At 38.8% G+C, this 23,652-nt stretch overlaps 1 protein-coding gene and 2 non-coding genes across 3 annotated transcripts; 1 reads left to right on the top strand and 2 right to left on the bottom strand.

Annotated features, from left to right (window-relative positions):
- Positions 1 to 1,505: 1,505 nt before the first annotated feature.
- On the bottom strand, positions 1,506 to 23,652 carry spag17 (sperm associated antigen 17). The gene is made up of 46 exons (XM_055006940.1): positions 23,404 to 23,652; positions 21,954 to 22,094; positions 21,106 to 21,165; positions 20,865 to 20,993; positions 20,047 to 20,143; positions 19,566 to 19,778; positions 19,213 to 19,388; positions 18,843 to 18,989; positions 17,902 to 17,977; positions 17,652 to 17,770; positions 17,343 to 17,543; positions 15,191 to 15,295; positions 14,895 to 15,045; positions 14,536 to 14,745; positions 14,339 to 14,376; positions 14,101 to 14,217; positions 13,616 to 13,770; positions 13,255 to 13,364; positions 13,113 to 13,159; positions 12,449 to 12,703; positions 12,202 to 12,316; positions 11,676 to 11,816; positions 11,400 to 11,510; positions 11,092 to 11,249; positions 10,883 to 10,985; positions 10,174 to 10,337; positions 9,956 to 10,070; positions 9,688 to 9,842; positions 9,105 to 9,506; positions 8,633 to 8,818; positions 8,300 to 8,439; positions 7,966 to 8,096; positions 7,559 to 7,707; positions 6,837 to 7,025; positions 6,453 to 6,566; positions 6,188 to 6,239; positions 5,844 to 5,952; positions 5,715 to 5,765; positions 5,356 to 5,449; positions 5,142 to 5,253; positions 4,888 to 4,927; positions 4,687 to 4,751; positions 4,189 to 4,325; positions 3,100 to 3,278; positions 2,796 to 2,856; positions 1,506 to 2,496 (listed from the first exon to the last, which is right to left on the bottom strand). The coding sequence occupies exons 1-46, from the start codon at positions 23,530 to 23,532 to the stop codon at positions 2,338 to 2,340; spliced, it is 6,108 nt and encodes a 2,035-aa protein (XP_054862915.1). The 5' UTR covers positions 23,533 to 23,652; the 3' UTR covers positions 1,506 to 2,337.
- Positions 17,179 to 17,249, bottom strand: trnag-gcc (transfer RNA glycine (anticodon GCC)). Its single transcript has one exon. It is a non-coding gene; the product is annotated as a tRNA-Gly (tRNA).
- Positions 18,501 to 18,573, top strand: trnar-ccu (transfer RNA arginine (anticodon CCU)). Its single transcript has one exon. It is a non-coding gene; the product is annotated as a tRNA-Arg (tRNA).

Genomic DNA, 23,652 nt, shown 5'->3' with positions numbered 1-23,652 from the left:
TTCTCTTGAGGTTCATTTGACAATTGTTTTAATATTGTAAACGAGGGGTATGCTGTCAAAAGAAAGGCCACAAAATAAAAAATAAAACCAATCTTTTCATGGATAAAGAAGCCTAACAAGGTGGCTGATTTAAGACGAGGGGTCAAAACCGACCCGTTAACATAAGAACTAGTCACAGAAAGTAAAGAGGAAGGCTAATGTTATCGGTTACTCCTGCGAGATCAACAAAAACGGGAACCGAGGAGCCGAGACTGTCGCGGTGGAACTTTTCTCGGCTGCACCTCGCGTCGGGTCCCCGTTGACGTCATACAGCATCACCCACCCACCCATCCATCCATCCATCCATCCATCCATCCAATCACCTGACGCACAGGTGCGAGGCTCCGCTGTGGAGGCACGCGCACACAGCCCAAATGAAATCAGGCGCAGCTGCTATTCAGCAAGATGTCTTCAGGAGGCGTCACATATGTAAACACTGAAGCCTGAATGATTCTGCCACGACTGTTCAGTGTTTAAAACCAAAATATGTTAATGAAATGGATTTTTAAGGAGTGAAATAGAGGTATGAAGACCAATAACAGGTTTATTAATACTTCTACACTGTTAAAATGAGTTTTTAGAGCAGTTTTAATTGTAATTTATGGAACAACTTACAGCTATTTTACGCATTTTCCCAATTTTGGTGAACTGTATATACTATCTAGTATAAATCACAGGAAAACATTCATTCTTGTATGCTGGACCAAAAAATTACATGATTTTCTACAGTATTTAAATCAGCAAAATTATTGTTATTTTACACTAATTGAATAATTGATTACTGAAATGAATGCCCCCTATTTGCTTACAGATAATAATTTGTAAGTTCACAGAAAAAACTGATTTTCAAAAAGCAAAAATGATAAATAACGTCCACATCAAAATCTGTATTTTTTACACTGTTCTGATTCTGTAAAAGTACAATATTTCTATTGTATTTAAATCAGCAGAAATATTGTTATTTTACAGCTATTTGTCCTTATTTGAAAGAAAAATTGTTTGTATTAGACAATAGAGACAGATGGTCCCTATTTTCTTAAAGTTCAGACAGAACTTGTAAAATCATAGATAAAAGAAATAATTTGCATGTTAACCCTAAACAAAAATATTCTTAAACATTATTTTAGAGGTTTTATTTGAAAAATATATTCATATTCAGGATTTTTAAAATAGAGCTGTTCTTTTACAGATTTTCACCATATTGTTTAATTACTGATTATATCTAGTAAAGTCATAGGAAAAAAAGCATTTATACACACGTTGACTGTAAAATAATTTAAAAAACCTATAAAAACTGTATATAATGTCCACAGTCTTTAATAGTGTGTGACCATAAAATTGTACTGTTTTACTGTATTTAAATTAGCTGCAGTTTCACCACGTTTTAACATGTTTTTTGTGGTACCCTGACAGTCAGATTGACACCATTTTTTAGAATGTAAATCAACATGCCACAGTTATTTCAGTGTTGAAAAAGATTTTATTTCAAGGATACCATTAGATTCCAAGGAAATATTTCATTTGTAAGGAATAAAATAGAGATATGAAGACTTGAATGATGTGACTTTGCTAATTTTAAAGTTATGTGTCATCTTTTAGTGTATTTTATTGTTGTGAAGCACTTTGGGCTTTTTTAGTTGTGAATGTGCTATATAAATAAAGTTGACATTGACATTGAAGTCTGACTGATGACTAGGCACTGCCATTAACATGTCCTGGATTTAAAAAAAAAAAAAGAAGTGTACTGAATCTAAAACAGGTTACTTTACACAACTTAAGGTTACTTGCGGGAGTAAGACACAGGCCCATGTTTGCAGTAGGATTCATCAGGAGGGTCTTGGTTCATCTGTGCACGACTAACTGACCAACTGGAAGGCTGGATAACCCTGGAGCCTTTCTTTTTGTGTGCACTGCTGTGTTCCTTGAGCCAAATCTCATATAATCTCTCAGCAAGGATGGGTAAAATGATGTAAGGACCAACTGTTTGTTTGCTCTACACAGACTTGTTGCACCTGGGGTGACAACGACAATTTTTCCCCCCCATTACACAAGAAATCATTACCACCAGTTATTAAGCCTGTGCCAGTTTACCTCATGCATCAGTGCTGTGACAACTCATTTTATAATTTTGAAGTCAGCACTGAATTATGAAACAAACCTATGTATACTTAGCACATACAATTCAAGCTTTCTAATTCCTAGCAAATATGGTTCATGCATAAGGAACTGATTATCAGGAATTCTTCATTCTAATGAGAAAAGCAAACGTTCCATCCAAATGCAGCATTTCTTTACGTGTCAAAGGATATTAGCAGTGACAGGCAGATAGAAGATGTCTCTCTCAGTGTTGATGATAACATCCTGGGAGATATACGTCTTCGGCTCCACTTCTCCTGTTTGGGCTGCACACATGGCAAACAGCTGAACCTGCAGTTCAACCTGCAAACCTGCAGCCACCTAGACAGACAATACATCGTATATGTATTTGGAGCCCTGGAGGAAATTGAAATTCTGCATTTTCCAAGGATGATGACATTATCTCGCTTTTGTCACGACCAAAACATGGAAAGCAACATGTTAGCAACTAAGGGGAGAAATGAAAACTAATTCTCTATGGTAAAATAAATATCTCAAAAATCTCAACATTTATACAGTAAAAATGACAAAACTTAACCCGGAAAAAAAGCTAATTGAAATACGAACAGAACCTTTTAATTACAACACTTTTTACACCATACATCCAGATGGAAACTTACAGGCCCAGGTTTGTAGATGACCCGGAGGCCAGTATTAGGAGAAGGCTGTTTTACATGGAACCTGCAGAGACGGATTGAAATAAACCACAAATAGTTACAGGTCAAAGCTTTCCCTTTGGAGCTGAAGGTGACCCATAAAGTGCCTCCACCTATCCACAGTCCTCATTTCTTTCTGACACACTAAAAGACGCTTCAAACAAGCTGTAAGGCTGCTACTAAACTAAAAGCTGTTTTCATTATTTCTGGGCTCTGAAGTCTAAATTTGATTGTGCGTTTCATATCCATCTATTGTCTGGAACTGTACCTGCACGTGTCAACGCCCACATTCTTCATCACCACAGTAATAGTTGAAGTCGTGCCCTCCTGCAGTGTACCAAAGTCGACACTCTCTGGGAGAAGCTGGAAGCCCCTCACTATGGTACTGGGATTAGCAAGAGAAATTGTTCGACATTTCCTCCTCACTGGTTCTTCTACTGTCAAAAACTGGAACATAGGATGCAGACAGTAATGTGTACAGTGTAGGTGAAATACAATGGCATGCATCCAGTGACAGAAATACAGTGTGAAGTCCACATAAAATACAGGGATTTTCATGAACCTTTTGTTCAATACATGATTACAGAATATCAAGGACAAAAAAGATCTTGTCGCTGATGATGCACAAGCAGTGACACATTAAAGGAAAACAACAACATTCATGTGTTTTAGTATGGTTTTGGGCCACCATGTGGTGCCAGAATAGCTTCAATTATCTATGGCATTGATTCTGCATGTTGGTGAGACTCAACTGGAGGGTTAAAGCAGAATTCTTTTGAAAGATTTTCCCCCATTTGGTGTTTTGATGATGATGGCTAAACACAACCTAACTCATTAAACCTTATAGTTACCCCTTGTGCTCTATGGATGTAGAAGTGACCCCTCCCTTCAGGATACAAATCTTTCATTTTGGGATCAAGGCAATAAATCAGAACAAGTTTGGGAAGGCAACTGGAGCTATCAGCAAAATTCTCCCCACAGTATAGCGAGGTGCCAGATCCCCTCCTCTGCAGGGGTCCTCGGTTCAAGTATTTCTCTAATTTGTCACCCATCTGCATGCACATAAGTCACTGGATTTAAATGCCTCGACTGCATATAATATCCTCTACAGGTCAACTTAGGATACTTCTTACTTTTTGCAAATACAGGAACATATCAACAGAATGGAGAACAATGTTCTACAGCAAATGTAAATACTATTTCACCCCATAATGTTTCTCGTACTTAATAATGTACATGCAAAGTACATATAGGTGTTTCAAAGTGTGTTACTGCTACAAACGTCCTTTAATTGATAAATTATTTTAAATGCAACAATTTTACATTTTTTTGTAAATATCCGTGTATGTTTGTGTACCTGCTGATTTGGTATGCTGTAGGGTTTGGAGCTGAGGATGGAGGTAGGTAGTCGGACTTCAGACTGCCTGGGCTTTCCAGTCACATCCACTTGAACCGATTTACATTGTTTGGATGAATCCCTCAGACTGCTTTCACCTGGGCATGAATGCATAAGCACACACAAATACATGGTAGTTCATTCATTTACATGCAATTTTTAGTTCTGAGTTCGTCTTTGTACACTCCATTCTGTTTGTCTTTGCTAAGTGCTATTAAAAATTGGATAGGTATTAAGTATTTTCCCTCCTGATGATGCTTTAAATAAGTCAGACTTTGTCCTCAAAATGTCCCTGCAATATCCGGTGGAGCTACTGATTGATTTTGCTGTTTAATGCTTCCTGCTAAAATCAAAACAGTGGTATGAGGTCAAGTCTTGATACATCATTGGGGACAGTGGAGGACAATGACATTGGGATTAATTTTAATATCAAAGAACACAAAAAGGGGTGGAACAAACCAGCAGTCTGAGGTGTGGGCTTGGTGGGTCTCTTTTCAGGCGTCCTGCCACTTCCTGCTGGATGACTAAGAGTAAAACATGAGTTAAGTGTTGTCACATCGCAAAAAGTGAAAGATGATGATAGTTTTGTCCTTCATATCAATAACATTCAGTGCAAAATCAAACAGAAAGAAAATGTTCATAATATCATTTCATTAGTACCTTGTTGACTGAGAGGGTGTTGGGTTTAATGGTCGTGGGGCTGCAGTGAAAAACACAAATATAATTTACTAAACAGTTTGCATGCTATTTAATTTACCATAAATGTCTACAGCTGCTTTATACATTTTAGTTTTACATAATATTCAGTTCAAGTGTGACAGTGTCTGTGTCCAGATTCCCATCACACAGGACACCCTTTAAAATGAGTTTCATTTTAGTAGCCCTTAGTAAATACTGGCAGTATAATAACTTACTGCTGTCTTGTGGAGCATCTTTCAGGAAGGTGGCAGCACTGTCTGACTTGGGGACCGATGGGAGATCCATTGATAGCCTCCTCATGTCAGGTATTTGGGGCTCTAGCAGACCCTGGAAAAACAGGCCAACAGTGCTGTGTCTGCATTCAAATAAACTGAGCCACATAAATTTAATAAGACACATCTGAAAATACTGTGCAGCACACTCACATACCTTAAATAATGAAATGTTTTCTGGGTGGAAAAAAGGAACAATGCTCTTCTTCCTCAGAGCCTCTCTATGTCTCCTTTCCTCACTGATTTCTTGTCTAACATGCAAGCAGAGAAAATTACTGACAAGTGGATGGCTTCCAATGTGAAATCAATGCACCTTTAGCAATGGAAGCACCATCATTTACCACTTTCATCCATATCAAACTTCCACCTTTCTGTTAGTAGCACTGCAGTAGTTGCAGCAGATACTCTAGTTTTGTTCCACATAATTCCGTTTAAAGGAAAAGTGCAACATCCAAACAGAAAGCCATTTCTCCAATCATTACGCACCAATGTGACATATATATTCATTATGTTTACCTGTGTTGTGCAAGTCTTTCAGTCCATTTTGAATCTTTTCGATTACCAGTGCTACAAATGAGAGGAAAGTTTAACATAAGAGTATTACAGTTTAAGACTTACTTAAATATCCGGAAATGTCATACATACCGTTTTATATCCTCCAAACTGTTAGTATCTGTTGTGGCCGTGTCTTCCAAAACAGCTGATTTCCCAGCTGGGGCTCCGACTCCTTGGCTGTACAGACTGGCTACGTCCACTGTGAAGACACACAGAGGAAATTAGACTTGGTGCACATTCCCCAAAGTGTTCTGACCCCTAAGACAATAAACCAAAACTAAATCCCACATATTACCTAATTAACAAAGAAATATTTAATTTAAAGCCCACAGTACCTCTGTCATTTTCTCTTCAATAAATGAAGCAATTCCTTTTATGTTTTGAGTATTTAATACATGCTTTAGAAACAATGAGTTTCAGAGTCTCTTACCCACCTGAAAGCCTCTTATCAGTGGATTGACTTGCATTGTCTTCCTCTGTAAAAGACTATATAGTACATTTAAAATAACTTTTCTTGTGCATTATACTCTCTAAATATTATGTGTAGTTTACTTTGAAAGAAGTCAATTTTCAGTGGAGATTAAGATTCTACACAATCTTTTATACTCAACAACAGTCACAGCAAAGTCAACTCTAACTGTCCTTTTATGAAATATATTCCAGTTATGAAATATATTGTATATATTAGTGTGTGTTTACCAGAATCCGACTGAGCAGATCACTGGCCTGAGCGCTCTCTTCCTCACTTCGAGGATCTTTAATCTTCACCTCCTCTGATCGCTGTTCTCTTTCCATTAAACTCTCTATGTATTCCTGCAGGCAAAGTCAAATTCAGCTCAACCTTTGTCACCTCCAAAGGACACAGTTTCAGTTATTAAAATAGAATCATTCACAGAACATTTTCTTAACAACAACATGAAGGTGCTCCTGCATCATTTAATATACTTATTGTAGTAAAACTATCAACACAGCAAAAAATAAATAAATAAAATAACATACCAGTGAAACCAACAACAAAAATAGTTAAGGTAAAATATCACATTGTTACCAGTTTTGAAACAAAAAATGATGGATAAGTTTTACCCTGAGTCGTGAGTCTATGGTGTGTTTGAGTGGAGTGGTGAATGGTCGGTGCTGTTGTATTTCCCTCATCTCCAGGACCTTGGGGCAGTTCCTGACAGGTTGATGCTGTGCAGCAGAACCACCAGAACTCTCTCTAAGAGTCAGACCTCGACCTAAGTCAGTACCAAAAGGAGGACATGGACTCTTCTTCTGAAATAGAGAAAAACACAAAAGTAGGAAAATATCAATGTGTTGACTCTGCATTTGCTGATTGCTGCTGCATACATGTACAGTCCGTATAGGAATACCTGTACCTCTGCTAGAGGTCCAACAGATCATAATTCACATGGTCCTTCTCAGATCATGGCTTTGAGTCTCAAGTAAGTTAAAAAAAGAAGACAGGTACTGACTGTTAGTGTAAACTGCTTTTAAGGATCCAATGTTCATGCAAACATCACTGCAACATCTGCATCTAGATTTAGGAAATTATTTTTTGCCGAGGTGAAAGTATGTTTTCAATGCTATTTGTCGTCTGTTTTTCAGAATTATGTAAAGACTACCAGGGGTGGATCGTGACCACTTTGTTAAATTGTGGGACAGGGCACAAGACTTGATAGAGAAATGCAACAGTGGCAGTAATGCTGCATTTTAGTCTAGATCACTAAACTTTGTAATTACCCGCGGACCCCATGTGTGCTGAACTGTGTGTGTGGATTCATATGGATCACGGATCAACTACGGACCGTTACACCACTATTCTTTCCACAGGGGAAGTCATGCCAGCTGCGGTTTGTGAGGCTGGGAGGGGTGATGTTAGGGTTCTGTTTGCCGAGCAGCCACTGGGACCACACGCTCTGGTGGATGGGCTTTAGGATAGTGATGCCAAACTCATCTGGAGCAGCCAAAGACACAAACACATCTATAAATTTCACATCATCATCTGTAGAACAAGATCATTTTCCCTATTCCTCTTGAAAGGTAACAGAATGATACAAGTAAAGTCAGCATTAAACAGGGAATTATTTAATGCAACACATCAGGCAAATATAGCTAAATAACAGGATAAAACAACTCTTTTCAAATTATCCCCTCTTAAATAGTATGTTGTGAATATTAGGTTTCTTGATTTGTAAGATATTGAACAGAGCACCTTGTGTATCTGGCAGCGGTTCCTTCAGCAGTGCTATGGTATGGTCAGAGTGTACCTGATGGAGTAGTTCCTCTACAGTGCAAGAGCTCAGCAGTTCAGTGCCTGAACCATCTTCATGCACCAGAAATAGCCTGGAAGACATGATATGTTTTCAGACATTAAGCAGCCAATCACCCACTCCACAAAAGGAGTATAACGCTCCTGATTCGTCATTCTCTTGTTGATATTGTTGGTTTTTAAGCTACTGCAACTATCCATATTCTTGTGACAAAATAAAAAAGGTTCCAAGTTTAATTTCAAATTAGATAAATTGTACATATGTATGGAAGCCTACCTAGGACAATGTTCTCTATGTTTCTCGTGAAGCCTGGCCATTTCTCTGTCTTCCTCCTCCTCCAGCTCTTCCTCATCATGTTTGAGTGTGCTCGGAGCAGGACTGGAGATTACCACTGCTATCTGCCCATCTTCCATCACCTGCAACACAGTTTGTCATTGTTTCCAACACTGTACATTGTACAACACTCTTTATTGGATGTATGTTGTGTCTAAAGCATAATGTTTTTACAGCTTCACTGAGACTTTGAGAATATGACACACTGAGTCTTATATCTAAATTCTCTGTGAGAGTGAGATATCTCCCATTCTCTTCAGTATCACAGAAACTGACCTGGAAGTGGTTCCCATCAGGTTCTGTAAGGTCACAGGCCACCTTGTCTGTGTGACTCATAGTGTAAGTTCCTGGTTGGTTGGTGGGGGGGCAACCCTTTGGACTGGGAGTTACAACTGGGTCAGAGGAGTACAGGCATTTTCCATCACGTTGGATCTGTAGCAGCCCAACACTAGATGGGAAGACCTTGGCCACAAATTCACACACAATTAAAACTGGATATCTACTAATATTTAGGATTCAGCAGGCAGAAGTTTATGAACAATCTTATTCAGATCTGAAAGTCACTATTTTTAAGATTTAAGTTTGATTATGGTGCCATCTGCTGGTCACACCAACAATGAGCAGAATGAGCCTCCAACAGACATGTCCCATTTTTCTTCTAACAAAATGTAACTTGAAAGATGCTATTACACACAAAAAATGTCAAATAATAATTTTAAGATTGTGATAAATGCTGTAAAGCACACACCTGATACTCTCCTTGGTTGGTCCCAGTGATGACAGTTCCATCTGCTAAAAAGATGTGAGCTGTGTGACGCTCTGGGTACATCACTACTGTGGCGCAGCCCTCCTTCTCCACCAACACCACCCGCTCTTTGGTAGGCATATCCTCCTTCTCAGTCTCACATTCACTCATCAGACTGTTTTCAGTCACAGTCTTCTCAGTAAACATGCTCCGCTTACCATTCTTAGCAGTACTACTTCCAGCATACTCCCTGTAATCACACATTTGTACAATCTCACTCAATTTTGCACAAGTATGTACAGTCTCCGGGATGTTGGTGATCCTGGTTCCGTCTGCATGTTCTACAATTAGAGAGCCATCTGGGTTCTGGACAGACACCATCAGATCCTCCCGGGTTAGCATCACCTGACACGACAACAGATGCCAATTTAGCAAGGAAATGCATAAAGTGATTTCACTGAATCATTTTTCAGACTGTCACATACCAAGAACATAAATATGTTTTTGCATGAATCTTTTAGGTATCAACCTTTAACTTTTACAATAACTGTAGTTTTCATAAGCTACGTTATTCGGTAATCCTGACCTGATGGGTGAAAGGGTCTGTAGCCTTAAAGCTGAGAAGAGAGGTGGTGGGTATTTGTTTGTGGGTGGTCCCAACAGTACAGATGCACTCTCCTGATGGAGCTGTAGTTAACCAACATCCTCTCTGAGCCTCAGCCTCCTTCTCTGAGTTCTGTTCTGTACAGACAAAACATACAGAGGCAGGAGGACAAAGTGTCACTGAAAGTGATACTTAATTATCCTCCTGCCAAGTGCCCCATGTTTTATATTCTGTGGTAGTTCAGTCTAACCTTTCTCCTTGTCCTCAGCTTCTTGATGAGAGTTTTCATCCTGAACCTCGGAGTCTGAAACCCACACTGGACCAGAGTCTTGGCTGAAACTGACTGAACCATCTGCAAACAGCACCTGCAATACATAGATGGAGAGAATGAATATTGTGTCTACGAGGCGATACTGTTAAATTTTTAGGTAGAAATCTTTGATGTAGGAGCTCAGCCTCTGCATGTACCTCTGTAGATCCATCTCTCATGGAACGGATCACGGTTCCCTGGCTGGTGATAATACGGGACAGTTCTTTGGAGAGAGATATGTCCTGAAGATGCCTCACCTCTCCTCTACTATAGAGAGGATAACTCTGTCTCACCAAAATACCATTCTCTTCCGGTGGTATTCCTGGACAAAGAAATCCACAAAAACTATGTATTCAATATTTCAGAACAAATATACAGTATGTGTAAAACATGAATGGGGATGTATGAGTTATGGAATGATATGCACCCTATTTAAATTTAAATGTAAACGTGTAAGTTGGTAAATTTGCACACAGGAGATGTGTACAATTAGTGTCTAGGAGGCCATGTGGCAGTTTATGAGTCTGTCTTGCCTTTCTGATATTCCAAGGACAGAATTTCATGATTACAGCTTTGTGAGTAGATTGTTTTTCTCACTTCAAAGCACACATGTAGTTCTGTTAAAATTACACGCGATGATAAACACACCTGTCTATGAATGTGTATGCAGTGTGTGATTTGCTATTTTTTTAACAAAAGGGACAGTCTAATGGGAGTCCCTCCTTGCTCCCACATAACCAACCAACACACACTTACATGTAAATGGGGGATAGCAGCTTCATTTTTCTTTACAAAGGGAATGGCATCCCTTTTTGATCACCTGCTGTGTGTATGAATTGCAAATTCCCAAGAAAGTCCATCACTGACCTTTGGCGTCTTCTCGCAGAAATTGCAGCACTAGGCCATTAGGAACAGACATGCTTAGACTGTTGAAAAGACTTGATGGCAATGCTGGCTGGCCTTCACACCCCTTAGACGTACAGTACATACTGTTATTTGAGGGTAACAATATTTTTTCCAAGATTCTCTGTGTGTGAATATGTATATTTTTGCATATGTATATGTGCATGTGAAACCTTGGACTCTGGAGGTCTGATCTGGCTGGACGGGGTTTCTGATGTGGACGTAAGTGACTCCAGGTCTGTTCCCTTGGAGTGACGGTTGGAGGAGGAGGCAGGGATGGGGTCAAAAACAGAGGTCTCTGGAATTCCCCCTTTTGTTTCCTGGGAACTCACTGCAACATAACCAAAGAGAAACATTTTCAATGCTACCTCTTGTGTGAAGACAAGTTGAATTTATTTACTCCAAACTGAAATTTTTACAAGTCAATAAAATTTAAATATGTAAGTAACTGAAGGTAAAAATGTTATGTGTTGTATAACACCTGCGTGTTCTCCTGTGGGGCCGTAGAAACTGTACGAGAGGTGGATTCTATTATCAAGCAATGCTGAGAAGGAGCCCTGCTTTACTCTTTTCATTTCCACAGGCTCCAACACTGAAACAGACATGCACAGAAACACACACACACACACGATTCATTCAGCAGTGACATCCACTAAATAGCTTTTATTTTCCAAGGATGGATAAAAGAATTCTAAAATTACAAAAGAGGCACTCAGCTAAGTCAGGGTGCTGCTTAGTAGCTTTCCTGCTTCTTTACCTTTACAATCCTCTTTTGGATCTGCATTTTTTTTGTCTTGAGGCTGAGGAGGAGGCTTTGCAGGATCACCAACAATTTGGTTGATGTGCGTGTAGAAGTGATGTCCATCCTTTTTCACATCTACTACCATGTGGCTGGAACCTGGAGTAAAGCATCACATAATGCATGTGTACAATGTGTAAGCGAGGGATCTCTGAGTTTTGCTGTATTTTTCCTTGATTCATAGTATCATTTTTGTAGCAATGGGGCACAGCAAAGGAATGCAATGCGTCTGTAGTAACTTTCTTTCTTGAACAAACGTGGCAGCCGGAGGGAGACACACACTGTGGGAACTGTTTAGCTATTCAGAACAGATTTACTTGTAATCTAGTTTTCCACACTGATCTCATATTGGATGGGCAAGCTCATTGCTGGCATGTTTTTTTGAATGTTTATTTTTCAAATATACTTAGATGAGAACAAGTTCATTGTTCATTAAAATCCCATACAGACATTTTCTTTCCCAACCTCAGAGTTGTCTCTATACCTTCAACAAAGCTGACATTCTCAACAGTGATTTGTCCTCCATCTGATGGGAAAAGATACTGGAGACAGCCTGACACGTGGATCAACTTTCCGTCCATGCTATAGCCTGTGAAACTCTACACATCACACACACATGCATGAAGACACATTTCTAAGTTAACAACATTGATTGACTGCTATCTGTGTCCTGCTATTTATTTTCAAATGAAAATATAAGCTGTTAATGGTTTTTGAGTATGTGCCCTCACATTGGAAGGTTCCTCTGTCTGGTGCAGATCTTTGTTTTCATCCACAGGTGGTGCATTCGCAGTAAAGGACTTGGTGGGAGTCTTGGCCGAGCTGCCTGCTGTCTGTGGTCGGCTCTTCTTGCCAGCGGATGAAATTTTACTTTTCTTTTTGTCCTCCTGCTTCTCCTTTTGCTGCTTAGCTTTTGCTGTATTGTCTTCTTTTGACTTTTTGGTTGTGTCTTGTTCCTTTAGCCGCTCCTTCTCTAACAACCAGGCCTGTAACATCATACACACAGTAAAATAAAATTTAGTTAAAGTATTGGGGACTATAAAGTAGGTCTCATGTTTTGGAGAGTTTGGATCAGGTCAATCTGAATCAGCCCTATTTTTTTTGCAGATAAATAAATCCAAACTCTACTTTAGGGAAAAAATAATTACTGGCAATAGGCAGTTGGAACTGGTCCAAACTGGTGTACTGGCCAAGTATTTCATTGTAAGTGATCAGTGATGTCTCTACCACCTTGTTAAAAAATATCTGAAGATTGACGCATGAGTCTGACAGACATCCTACCACACCTGTTGGTATTAAATTTGATGTGATAACTCAAAGTTGGACACAAGTGAAAGAGATTTATGAATTCCACTTCTAATTAATGTGTGTGTTCGTGTGTTAGCTGGCACTAACTTTAAGGGAGTCTTTTCTGATGACTGGTCCCAAAGTTTCCTCCTCCTCTACAGTAGGAGAAACAAAAGCAAAGCATGTATTTACACAGTGATAAATACAGTTACGCTGCCAGAACTCTATAATAACAACTATGGAGCAGTACCTTTTGGAGGATCAACAGGGCTGTGGTTCTTGATTTGCATTGCTTCTCTCTTTAACTCCTCCTCTGTGGTCCAGTTTGAAATGGTATCGGCCACATGTTCAAGATATTTTCTGTGAATAAAATACAGTTTAACTTATACATTATTTAGTTATTTAATTAGGAGTTAGACTCATCTTCGTACTTCTATGTGGCATCACTGAGAGGGTTCATGTATTGTTGATGATTTACCAGTTGTACTATGATGAACAACCTACTCAGTACAACAGAAATCCATTGTAGTTCTCACACAGAAAACTGCTACTACTATTACTATTCATTCTGTGACAAGGAAGCACTTGAAAATTAGAGCTTAAATTCTCACCTGAACTTGACATCAGTATGAAGGGCAACATTCCAGAACTCTTTTGATTGACGCTGAGGACTCATGGGATTGTGGCAAAAAATGTACAAGATGCTCTTGTGGCTTCCTCTGAAGGTATCCAAGCAGCGATATTCCTCTGAGGCTGACTGAAGTACCTACAAATAACAGATAAATAAAATATCAAAATCATTTTTTGGGGGAAAAGAACATGTCTGGCTTGAAGCATATAAAAAACAGCGAAGTATGCCTTTTGACTTCTTATATTGCTGCACAGTATAATATTAGGTTAGTGTTGCTGGTGCTATAATCAAGTCATGCACTGATAAATTTCACAAAAAAAGCTGAGTCTTTACTGTAAAGAAGTATGCAATACAGTTAATCTGGTATCTATGGCTGTGGGTTAACATAAATTATATGATATCAAGATTACACTAATGTATATTACATAACACAATTAACATATTTAACAATATATTTTAACTCACCTGTGGGAAGATGATGGCATCATGATGTTCAGCATAATGCCAGTCAAACAGAGATCTCAGCCTACAACTCTGGATGTCAGATAATTTCAGCTGACTGCACACTCTTCCACTGAAATGCTGGGGGAAAAAAATGCAACATTGTTGGCAAAAAAAAAATCAAATAAATGCTTTTTATGTTTTCATGAAAATGCACAAAAAAATTCACGTAGCTACATCAACATAAGCATATAAACAATACCTCTGTGTTATCAGGGTGTTCAGTAGGAAATGTTGGACCTAGAGGGGAAATAAATAGAGGGATGCAGTTACATAATAACACTGTCATACATACAGTTGAAAAATGTCACAGTAGTTTTTATAGTTAGAGGAAAATTAATGGGTGTAAACCTGTGTCATATAATCACAATAAATCAATTAACAAGTGGAGTTAGAGACCTTTATTCTGCAGATTATGAAGCTGATGTTTTGCATACGATGTTGGGTTGTCCCAGGGAATTATTGAGGTCTGCTGCTGTGCTGGTTCCAGCGTTCCCAGTGGTCGAGCAGCATTCACTAACACACCCTGCTGATCCAGTCTGGTCAGTGGCATAGTCTCAAACACACTCTGATGACACAAACGCTCCACCTCCGGCCACGACACAGTGTCTACAGGGTATCATTACATCACACTGTCAATTGGAAGTAAATGAATCAAGAGCTTTTTCATAAGAAATCCAAAACTGACAAACATCTCACGACTAGTAAGTATTTAGATTGATGCTGTTGAAACTACTCAACAGTTGACAGGTTCTGACCATCTGTGCAGTAGTGTTGTAGCTGTTGCCTGATCGCCATCCAACAGGAGTTGCTTTTCCTCTGCTGAGCTACCGACTGAATCAGCTCCCACACTGGAGTCATCTTCATCATGGACAACTCCACCTTTGCTGGATCGAAACCCTGAACCTCCTAAGAGGATCACATGATGTACACAAACACATGGCAGATATCACTCAACCAAACCGGCAACTCCTTGGTCTTGCATGCAAATTTAATTTCTCCAATACAAAAGTCAATTTCATGTCACTGTTAACATTTTTTAAGAGCTACTTACTTTGATGTCCCTTAAGCGTAGAGCCCTCTCATCATGGTGTCTGATGACCAGAGGCTGCTCAGACTTCTTCTGAGTCTTCCTTGCTCCAAACTTCTCCACTAGCCTCTAACAGAAGAAGATAAAAAACATGGAGACAAACTAACAAATTCCATACTGTGAGTAAAACGGAAAATTCTGGAGTCATAAGAGAGGCTCTTAACGATGATTAGAATTACAGTATATAAATACTGCATTTACACACCTCATGAACCATCAGGGATGCAAATATAGACGGGCTGAAAAAGAGAGAGCTACCCGAAAATGCAATAAAAAACGTGACATTGAAGCATAACCATGTAAGAATGATCTGTGCTAGTATACACTTAAATAAATAAGTTGGGGAGCTAATATTTTACTATTTATCTCATGTATTTAAAGCCCACACACACACACACACACACACACACACACACACACACACACACACACACACACACACACACACACACACACACACACACACACATATATAGAGAGAGAGGGAGAGAGAGAGGAGCAAAATTAAGACAATTAAAGCATTAAAAATCAAAAAACTAACTGAAAATACAATTCTGATATGATAGTTGATTGCTTGGCTTCAGTTATTTAATACAAATTATGACTGTTCTATAACTGAAAGTGGTTTTGTCAGCAGATTCAAAAAGAGGAAACACTGAGTAAAGGGTTGATAATAGTTCTAATCAGCAGCTTAATGACAGTTGTGATAGTTGGAGTAAAAAAAATTGAGACAAAAAAGTTACTGAGAGATTTGATTTAGTAGATGATGACTGAAAATCTTCATCTGAAACACAAGAATTTAAATTAAAATATTTTCATTTTTCATACAATGTTCTCTCAAAAAAACAGCTCATTCAACATTATTAACGCATGAGGTCTAAAGGGACAATTCCAGTTTATTTTAACCTGTTAAAGTCAAGTTTGCTCATGTAAATATATACGGAAATACGTGATTTAGGACACTATAGACTAATGTGTACTAAGTAGCTAATTAGAGGAAAGGAACATATACAATGAAATCTATCAGAGGATACTACAAGTGTTATAAATGTTGCAACTGTAAGTGAACGTTAAGCCATATTTAAGGATATTGCATGCAGAGACATACTTCAGAATCACTATTCCCTATAGGGTGATGGCTGGTTTACTAGCATTTATAATAACTTATAACATCCACAAAATAGTAACACTAATATACGTACTGTATATTGTGCAATAAGCATCGACTACAATTTATTGTGTGTTGCAGTCTCAGCCACTCTCTGCTTTGATTACAGCACCATCTGCTGGACATACACTGCTAGGTATTTGTGGCGCAGGTTCTTTCTTGTGTGTGAAGTTACTGTGGCAGAGTGCAATGAAACAACAGGATTTCTCTTCACAATTCAGTTGAAAACCAAGAAAATGAAGTTAGAATTTACATATACTTATATTTTTTGTGTGCGTAGCTAATGTTTTCCCATATGCAGAACTTAAATTAAATGTAAACCCCACAAAAAAGACACAAAGTTTCATCAGGTACTTAACTAAAATAACTAAGACATAAACAAATCATACTTCAAGAATATGTTCTTTATGGTGGATCGCATTCCTAAGGTTGTATGATAACTTAGTTGCAGGGTAAAACAGAAAATGTCAGTATTATTCCATTAAGGGTCTTATGTTCAGTCATTTTAATTCATGTATTTTTGTTTAGTTAACCAACAAAATGTGTTCAAGTCAAAAAAAAAAAAAAAAAGAAACGAAAGAGGACACTGATTTCCTCCCACATGTTCTGCCTGCTGAAAGAATGAAGTGATTTCACCCTCCCCCACATAAGTCACATCTAAGCCCACCCCACTGCTGCAACAGACTTATTATCGTGACACAGGAGTTTCCAGGGATTGGCTGTGGTGCTTGCAACTGGTCCTGCCTACTAAATGTCACACTGCACTGCTTGAGAAGGTTAAAGCTGCTTTGGCTGGGAATTGAACCCAGAACTCCTGTATGGCAGGCAAAAATTCTACCACTGAACCACCAAAGCTGCATATGATGTAACACCTACCAAATATTTTTTATCTACACTATACACAGTATATGCTAGTGGCATGTGTGTTCTGAAGCATATCCATTCTACCTTCTTGTCTTCTTCATTCTGCACTGTAGTTAGAAGGCTAGATAACAAGTGGCTTCTTTCTTCTTCTGTGTGCAACAGAGGCAGGAAAGTCTGGAGCATGTAGCTAACCTGCTCATGGTCTGACCAAGAACCACTGACAGGTTTGGTCTCTGCGACCATATGAGATGCGGTGTGCAAAGGTTGCTCTGTGGAAATCACCACCTGGAAACACAAATGCATCCACATGGAAAAATGTAGTAAGTCACACACATTTATCTGCAGATTCTAGCTCCCACAAACACAACCCACACTAACAATATACATAGATACCTGTTCCAGCATACAGTGCAGGATCAAGGGCACAGAGCAGGCTTCAGGGGGAACCAGGTCCAGCAGGTTGTTATAGTAACGCATGTCAACATCCAGAGAGAGAGGAGGCAGCTTGGTCTCTGTCCACAAAGAAGGGAGGATAGAAAAGAAGAAAGGTTAAGGAGTCGCTCCATTCTGAGTTTTGAATCCAAAGAGCAAATAAGTCTATGCCAACAAGAGGGAGAACTAGTAATAAAAAGAAAAGGCTAACCTTGGTCTGGTCGGCTCTCCTTCTGAACTGTCTCACTCTTGGTGCATGGGGTTGTGGGAAGAACAGTTGGCAAATCCTAGCACAAGAAACACACAAATTTTAATTTAGTGAAACTATGCACTTATCAAGGCAGTTAATCAGTGGACGAGTTATAAGAAATAGAGGAAAAGGAGCACAACTGGTAATCATTTCATGCACCTAACTAATACTGACAGAGCTGCTATCTCTAGATTAATTCAGCAGGTGCTTCCACTGTTATTACCACTGCAGTCATTGTGAAAGGTTTAATTAGAAGGCCATGAATGGTTTACAAAAACAGCTGTAATCGGCCAGCGTAGCCTGTCGCTATTCTGATAATCAACTAATCATTTAAGTCTTTTTTTTTTAAAAATCCAAGATGCTAAATGTGCTAGTGTCAGTGTTATGAGCTTCCAAAACATCAAAATATTTTGGCTTACATATTCTACTGTTAAAGTACATTAAAAAGCTTTGGGTTTTGAACAGCTGGTATAAAATAATCTTTCAAAATATTGTAGTTTGAACGGTAATCATGGCAGCAACACTGGCTCAGACATCGTGACTCACTAAATGCTACAACAGCCCCAGTGGCCTAATGGATAAGGCACTGGCCTCCTAAGCCAGGGATTGTGGGTTCGAGTCCCATCTGGGGTGTATAGCAGACCTGTAACTAAGCAATTGATGAGCTGAAAGTGCTCTCTGCTATACTAGCATTTTCTTGAAGACATTTGGAGTTGTCAGACTCCTGTCTGGACAACAAAGTACATTTGGAGACATCATGTCAGGCTGTGGGAAATATACAGTCACCCAAGTTACTAAATTCATTACGAAAGTGACCAGCAATTTAATCAAAAATCAGTAACTGAGGTCCGTTCTCGAGGTAAAATAACTGATACATATGCACACTGTACTCCTGTGTGTACCTTTACAGGATGTGAGTCCAACCCAAGAACAGTGGGCATATGGATGAGTTTGACATTGTCCCGGTAGTGCTGATGCTGCCTTCGCCAGTCCAGACTGGCATAGATGAGTTTGGCTACACCACCAAAGATTTGGCTTCCCAACTCCAGCTGGACATAGTGCACCAAAACACAGACAAGGATTTAAACTAAAAATCAGATCACAGGCAATGTGAAACTGATAGCAAAGCAGAAATGTTGATGCAGACAGAATGAGAGCTTGAGAACTTTTAAAAAAATGAACAGCAAAAAGTGATAATGTGCAAAATTCTGTACAAGAAAGATAATAATAAGAATAGATCTATAAACCACATATGTGACCGGGCCTACTCACCACAGCCTGTTTGTGAAAGGGAAGCAGCAGATCTGGAACTGTGTAGCTGAGCTGAACCACATCATGAAGCTTGGAATCTGGTGGACCACTGTCCAGAATTGCTCTCAGACATGACCAGAATGAAGCCACCTTCTTGGCCTTCACAGCCAGTTCTGCGCTGCCACAAACGTTTTCTTCTGGCACATACAGAGGAGATGATGTATTGTAAATAGCAACATACAACAAACATAAAAATTAAAGAAACATGCTCATTTTGAATCCATGTAAAACCTATTCTATAGCTTTGATTTCTTTTTTTACATCTATAAAGGAGTTGTGCCTCAAAGTCATGCTATTCATCAAAGACTCCTTACCTGCACCCGAAACTGAAGACGCTCTCAGACTCTGCTCATTTTCCTCACAGCTATGTTGTTCCTGCTGACCATCAAAACTTTGGAAGTGCTTCGAACACAATTTGATGACATTAGCAACATGTACACCCATGGCATCAAGCAGCCTGATCAGGTGTGGCTGGTAGAATCCCAGTACCAGGACATAGTGTTGAGGGCCACAGTCTGGCTCATCATCTGTACCCGCACACATAAAACACGTAAGTAAATGTATGTCCAACATACACTACTGGTCTGTACACACAGCGTTCAAACAGGTGGTTTACTTGTGATGTAATTTCCACATTTCTGCCCACAAAAATTGACTGTGTGTGATTGTAAAAAAAAAGCATCATACATGAAACCTCCTACAAGACTAATTTCAAGATGGTATTTCTCACACACACAGTAAAACCAACCTAGACTCATCAGGTTGTCATCATAGTTGTTTTAAAACAGTTTGTACCTATACAGACAGGCAGCTCAACTTCACCCCTGCGTTTGAGCTTGGTTTTCTTCTCCTTGGAAGGCTCTTGACGTGAGGGAGCTGCTTTTCCCTTTCCCTTTAAAACAAACCGACAGAAAATTATATGAAAATGAACCCTAAGGAATATTCCTTCAAAATATTTTCTCTGCCAGAGCATGTGGATGAACTACAGTAATCACAACATGCTTTGTTGTTGTGTGAAAACTGTTTCACAGCTGCATTTTTTTGCTGTTGGTGTTTGATGTGATGTGGGTGCAGTGATGGCCACATAGAGCACCTTCAAGTGTTATAATCAAGAAGTCAAGTGTAAAAGGCAGATTGGTCAGCAGTTTTGTAAACAAAGCAGGATTCTGCACAGTTTGGCTCAATAAGGCCATTTAACTCTTAATTTGGAATATCTCTGTGGATTCTTCCCTGGATAATGTTTTTCTTCTTTTGTAAAGATGTCTTGCTGGCGTGCAATAGGCCAGGATTGTTCATGTCTGCTTGGAGGGACAAGTAAAGTCATTCATTCTTTTGATTATGTGAATTTGTGAGAAACTCTTCCATCTGGGAAAACTGCACAGTGAAATGTTTAGGCGTAGAAACATATAAAAACAAAAGACAAAGAAATCAAATAGGCAATGTGATGGCTCAAATTTAAGATAGATTTCCATTAAACCATGACTATTATTACACTGGGTAGTACTTCCTTCAATGAAAAAAAAACGAAGGAAACTAAGCTATTCATGAACAATATTACTATATTATGAAGGAATTATCAACACAAAGATTAATATAAATGAAAAGGAACTTACCTGCTCAGCTTCCCTCCTCTGCTGATCATTGCTTTTGATCTGTAGCAGCTGGAACTTCAGTATTTTTGCCATCAGGTCACAGGGGATCTCCTCTCCTGCATCCAGCAGTACCTTAGCAGGCTCTGTAACCTACCAAAGACACAAGCACACATGCATACACAAAAATAACACAAAGATTACAGCCCACAAACACACTTTATTAAATTGTATTATTTTACTCCCCTGACATATCCAAGCTTACCTCATAGTACATGGGGGTGCCATCAGTTTTCTTTGCTTTGGGATTCCCCACTTCATGAATCTGGAACGAGAACATTTCCATTTGACAAAATACAAGGCATGAGAACTACTATTACTTTGTTCAAACAGTGTATAAGTACTCTGAAATACTGCAGTAATTCAGTCATACATGTTCAAACGCAGAACTAGTTCTGAAGGAGAATAATAAAACCCATGCCCAAGTTGGCAGGATTGATTCCTTTGGTTTTTCAACATATAAACCCTCTAGAAGTCTGAATGTGCATTTTTTAGACTGTCATCTGTAGACTGTAGGCTGAAGGAGCCATGATTGTTTATTTTGCATGTGATGTGTCTTCCAGCATATAAAGTCTTAAAAAGAGCCCATTTTGTTGGTATAGAGTGACAAGTGAAGCAAAAAATGCAAACAATAATAATAAAATCTGACAAACAGATCAATACATGGCAGAAAGCATAAAAATATTGAGATTTTCACTATCACTAGCTCACAATTTCAGAAGTAATTATTGCTAACTTGAGATAATATTTAAGAAATAGGCCTTCTGTACTGTCCTCTTACATCAACATGAATTAGTTAACTAAACAATTAATTCTTGTTGACTTAGAAAATATTCAACTTTTTTCTCAAAAAAAATGTTGGAAGGTTTTTATATATACATAGACATACAGTGGGGTATAGGGATAACAACTTAATAATAGACCAAAGTTCTTTTTATTTCTTATTAATAAATAATAAATGAGACATTCCACTAATTTTTAGTTTGTTTAGCAACATTTATACAATTACAGGAGACAATTAATAATACAAACTTCAATCAAACAAACAAATACCTTTGCAAGGGTGCTGTCCCAGGTTATCAAGCTGAATAGTTTGCATTGTGATTGTTGAACAGCCAAAGTCAGAGCCTGGATCAGCTCCTCCTCCTCGGGACTTCCCCCAACCACTAGAGACACACAGGCCTTCCATGAGTCCTGGGAAGGGCATTAAGAAATGAGGATACAACATATTACAGCAATATGTGCATATCCATCAACATCTCAATAGGTACAGGTTCCTTAATGCCATATCATGCTTCTATATATTCTCATTGCGGTTAATTGACAGGTGGTTTTCAGAGGTGCCTCCAATGGGAGGCCAGGGGGTTAATTCACTGAAACTCTGATGTCCAGCTTCACTGTAAAATATTTGATTTGTTAACTCTCACGTTGACGTACATTTCAGTTCAATTCACTTTTAAGAAATGAAATAACATTAAACTGTCCTAATCCCTAAGAAATTTGTGATGTTGCTCATGAAACAAAATTACATGCCATGAAAATAATAGAAAAGCAAGAAGATAAAGTATGATACATTACTGGAAATATAACTAAGCTAAGTAAGACTAGATTAGGAAAAAAAGGAAGCAAAACTGGCAATAATTGTGAGGTTACACGGTAAAATTGCACGTGAGAGAACGAGAAATATTGCAAAAGAAATTGAAATGCACACACGAAATTTGAATATTGCAGAGGAATACTGAAATACACCAGTTTACATTGAAATACAGTACAAGAAAATTACATATTGCAGGTGAAATTAAAATACTGCTTGTGAAAATGAATTATTACACATGATGCTGAAACTGATAAAATATTAAAACTGACATTGATCTGATTGTTCAGAGTTAAGCATCCGATGTTTCAGCTGTCGCTCCAGCAGAGGGGGCAGGAGCTTTACAATTTGATCATAGAAAAGAAATTTCATTTTTGGTTTTGCTTTATGTATGCCACCCTATCAGACCACCCTTATGAAAAAAATCTGGAGGTGCTCCTAGTGATTTTCGGTGGATTAAACAAACTCTAAAGGTAGAGTATACAGCACGACTTCAACTGAGAGAACTTGCAAATTATACCCCCCAAAAATAAAAAAAAATGCCGCAGTACTTCAGTTTTAAACGCCTCACCTTCAAAATAAAAGCTGAAAGAATTACAGCGGGCCGTTTTATTCATATTTAACGCCAGTTACGCCGATAAATACCGGATAGAGACTGTTTGGCAGTATTTACACTAAAGTAACCTATTCCACGATGCTAAACTTGCCACAAGCAGACTGAAAGTTGAGACTACATTTTAAATCTTACTTATAGTAGTATATTGTGCCTATTGAACACCGTAGCTAATGCTGCGGCACCATGTAAAAGTTAGCTAACTAGCATGTGTGCTCACTAGGAGTTTCACAGTATGTCACAAAACACATTTCATTTCAGTTAAACCAAAGAAAGCTGTCAGTGAGACGACAAACCTCTTCAAACGGCGCTTTGATGAGTCCAGCCTCCCAGTTTTCTTTGCCCGCTCCACGGGTGTTGGACTTTCCAGCGGAGCCCCGTTTAGCTGCTTTTGGTGGCATTTTAACTGTGGTGACTAAAAACATTAAGTACAGAAATTGTTCATACAGTTATGGGGGTAAAGTTGCGATTTACGTTCAAAGTTGTGACTTACAGCGTCGTTGCCTAGTTGTGTTGCTGTGGTAACCGAGGACTCCAGCGTCAAA

This window comes from Amphiprion ocellaris, chromosome 22, assembly GCF_022539595.1.
Source record: "Amphiprion ocellaris isolate individual 3 ecotype Okinawa chromosome 22, ASM2253959v1, whole genome shotgun sequence".
Taxonomy (NCBI): domain Eukaryota; kingdom Metazoa; phylum Chordata; class Actinopteri; family Pomacentridae; genus Amphiprion; species Amphiprion ocellaris.
This window is presented reverse-complemented; position numbering and strand designations above follow the sequence as displayed.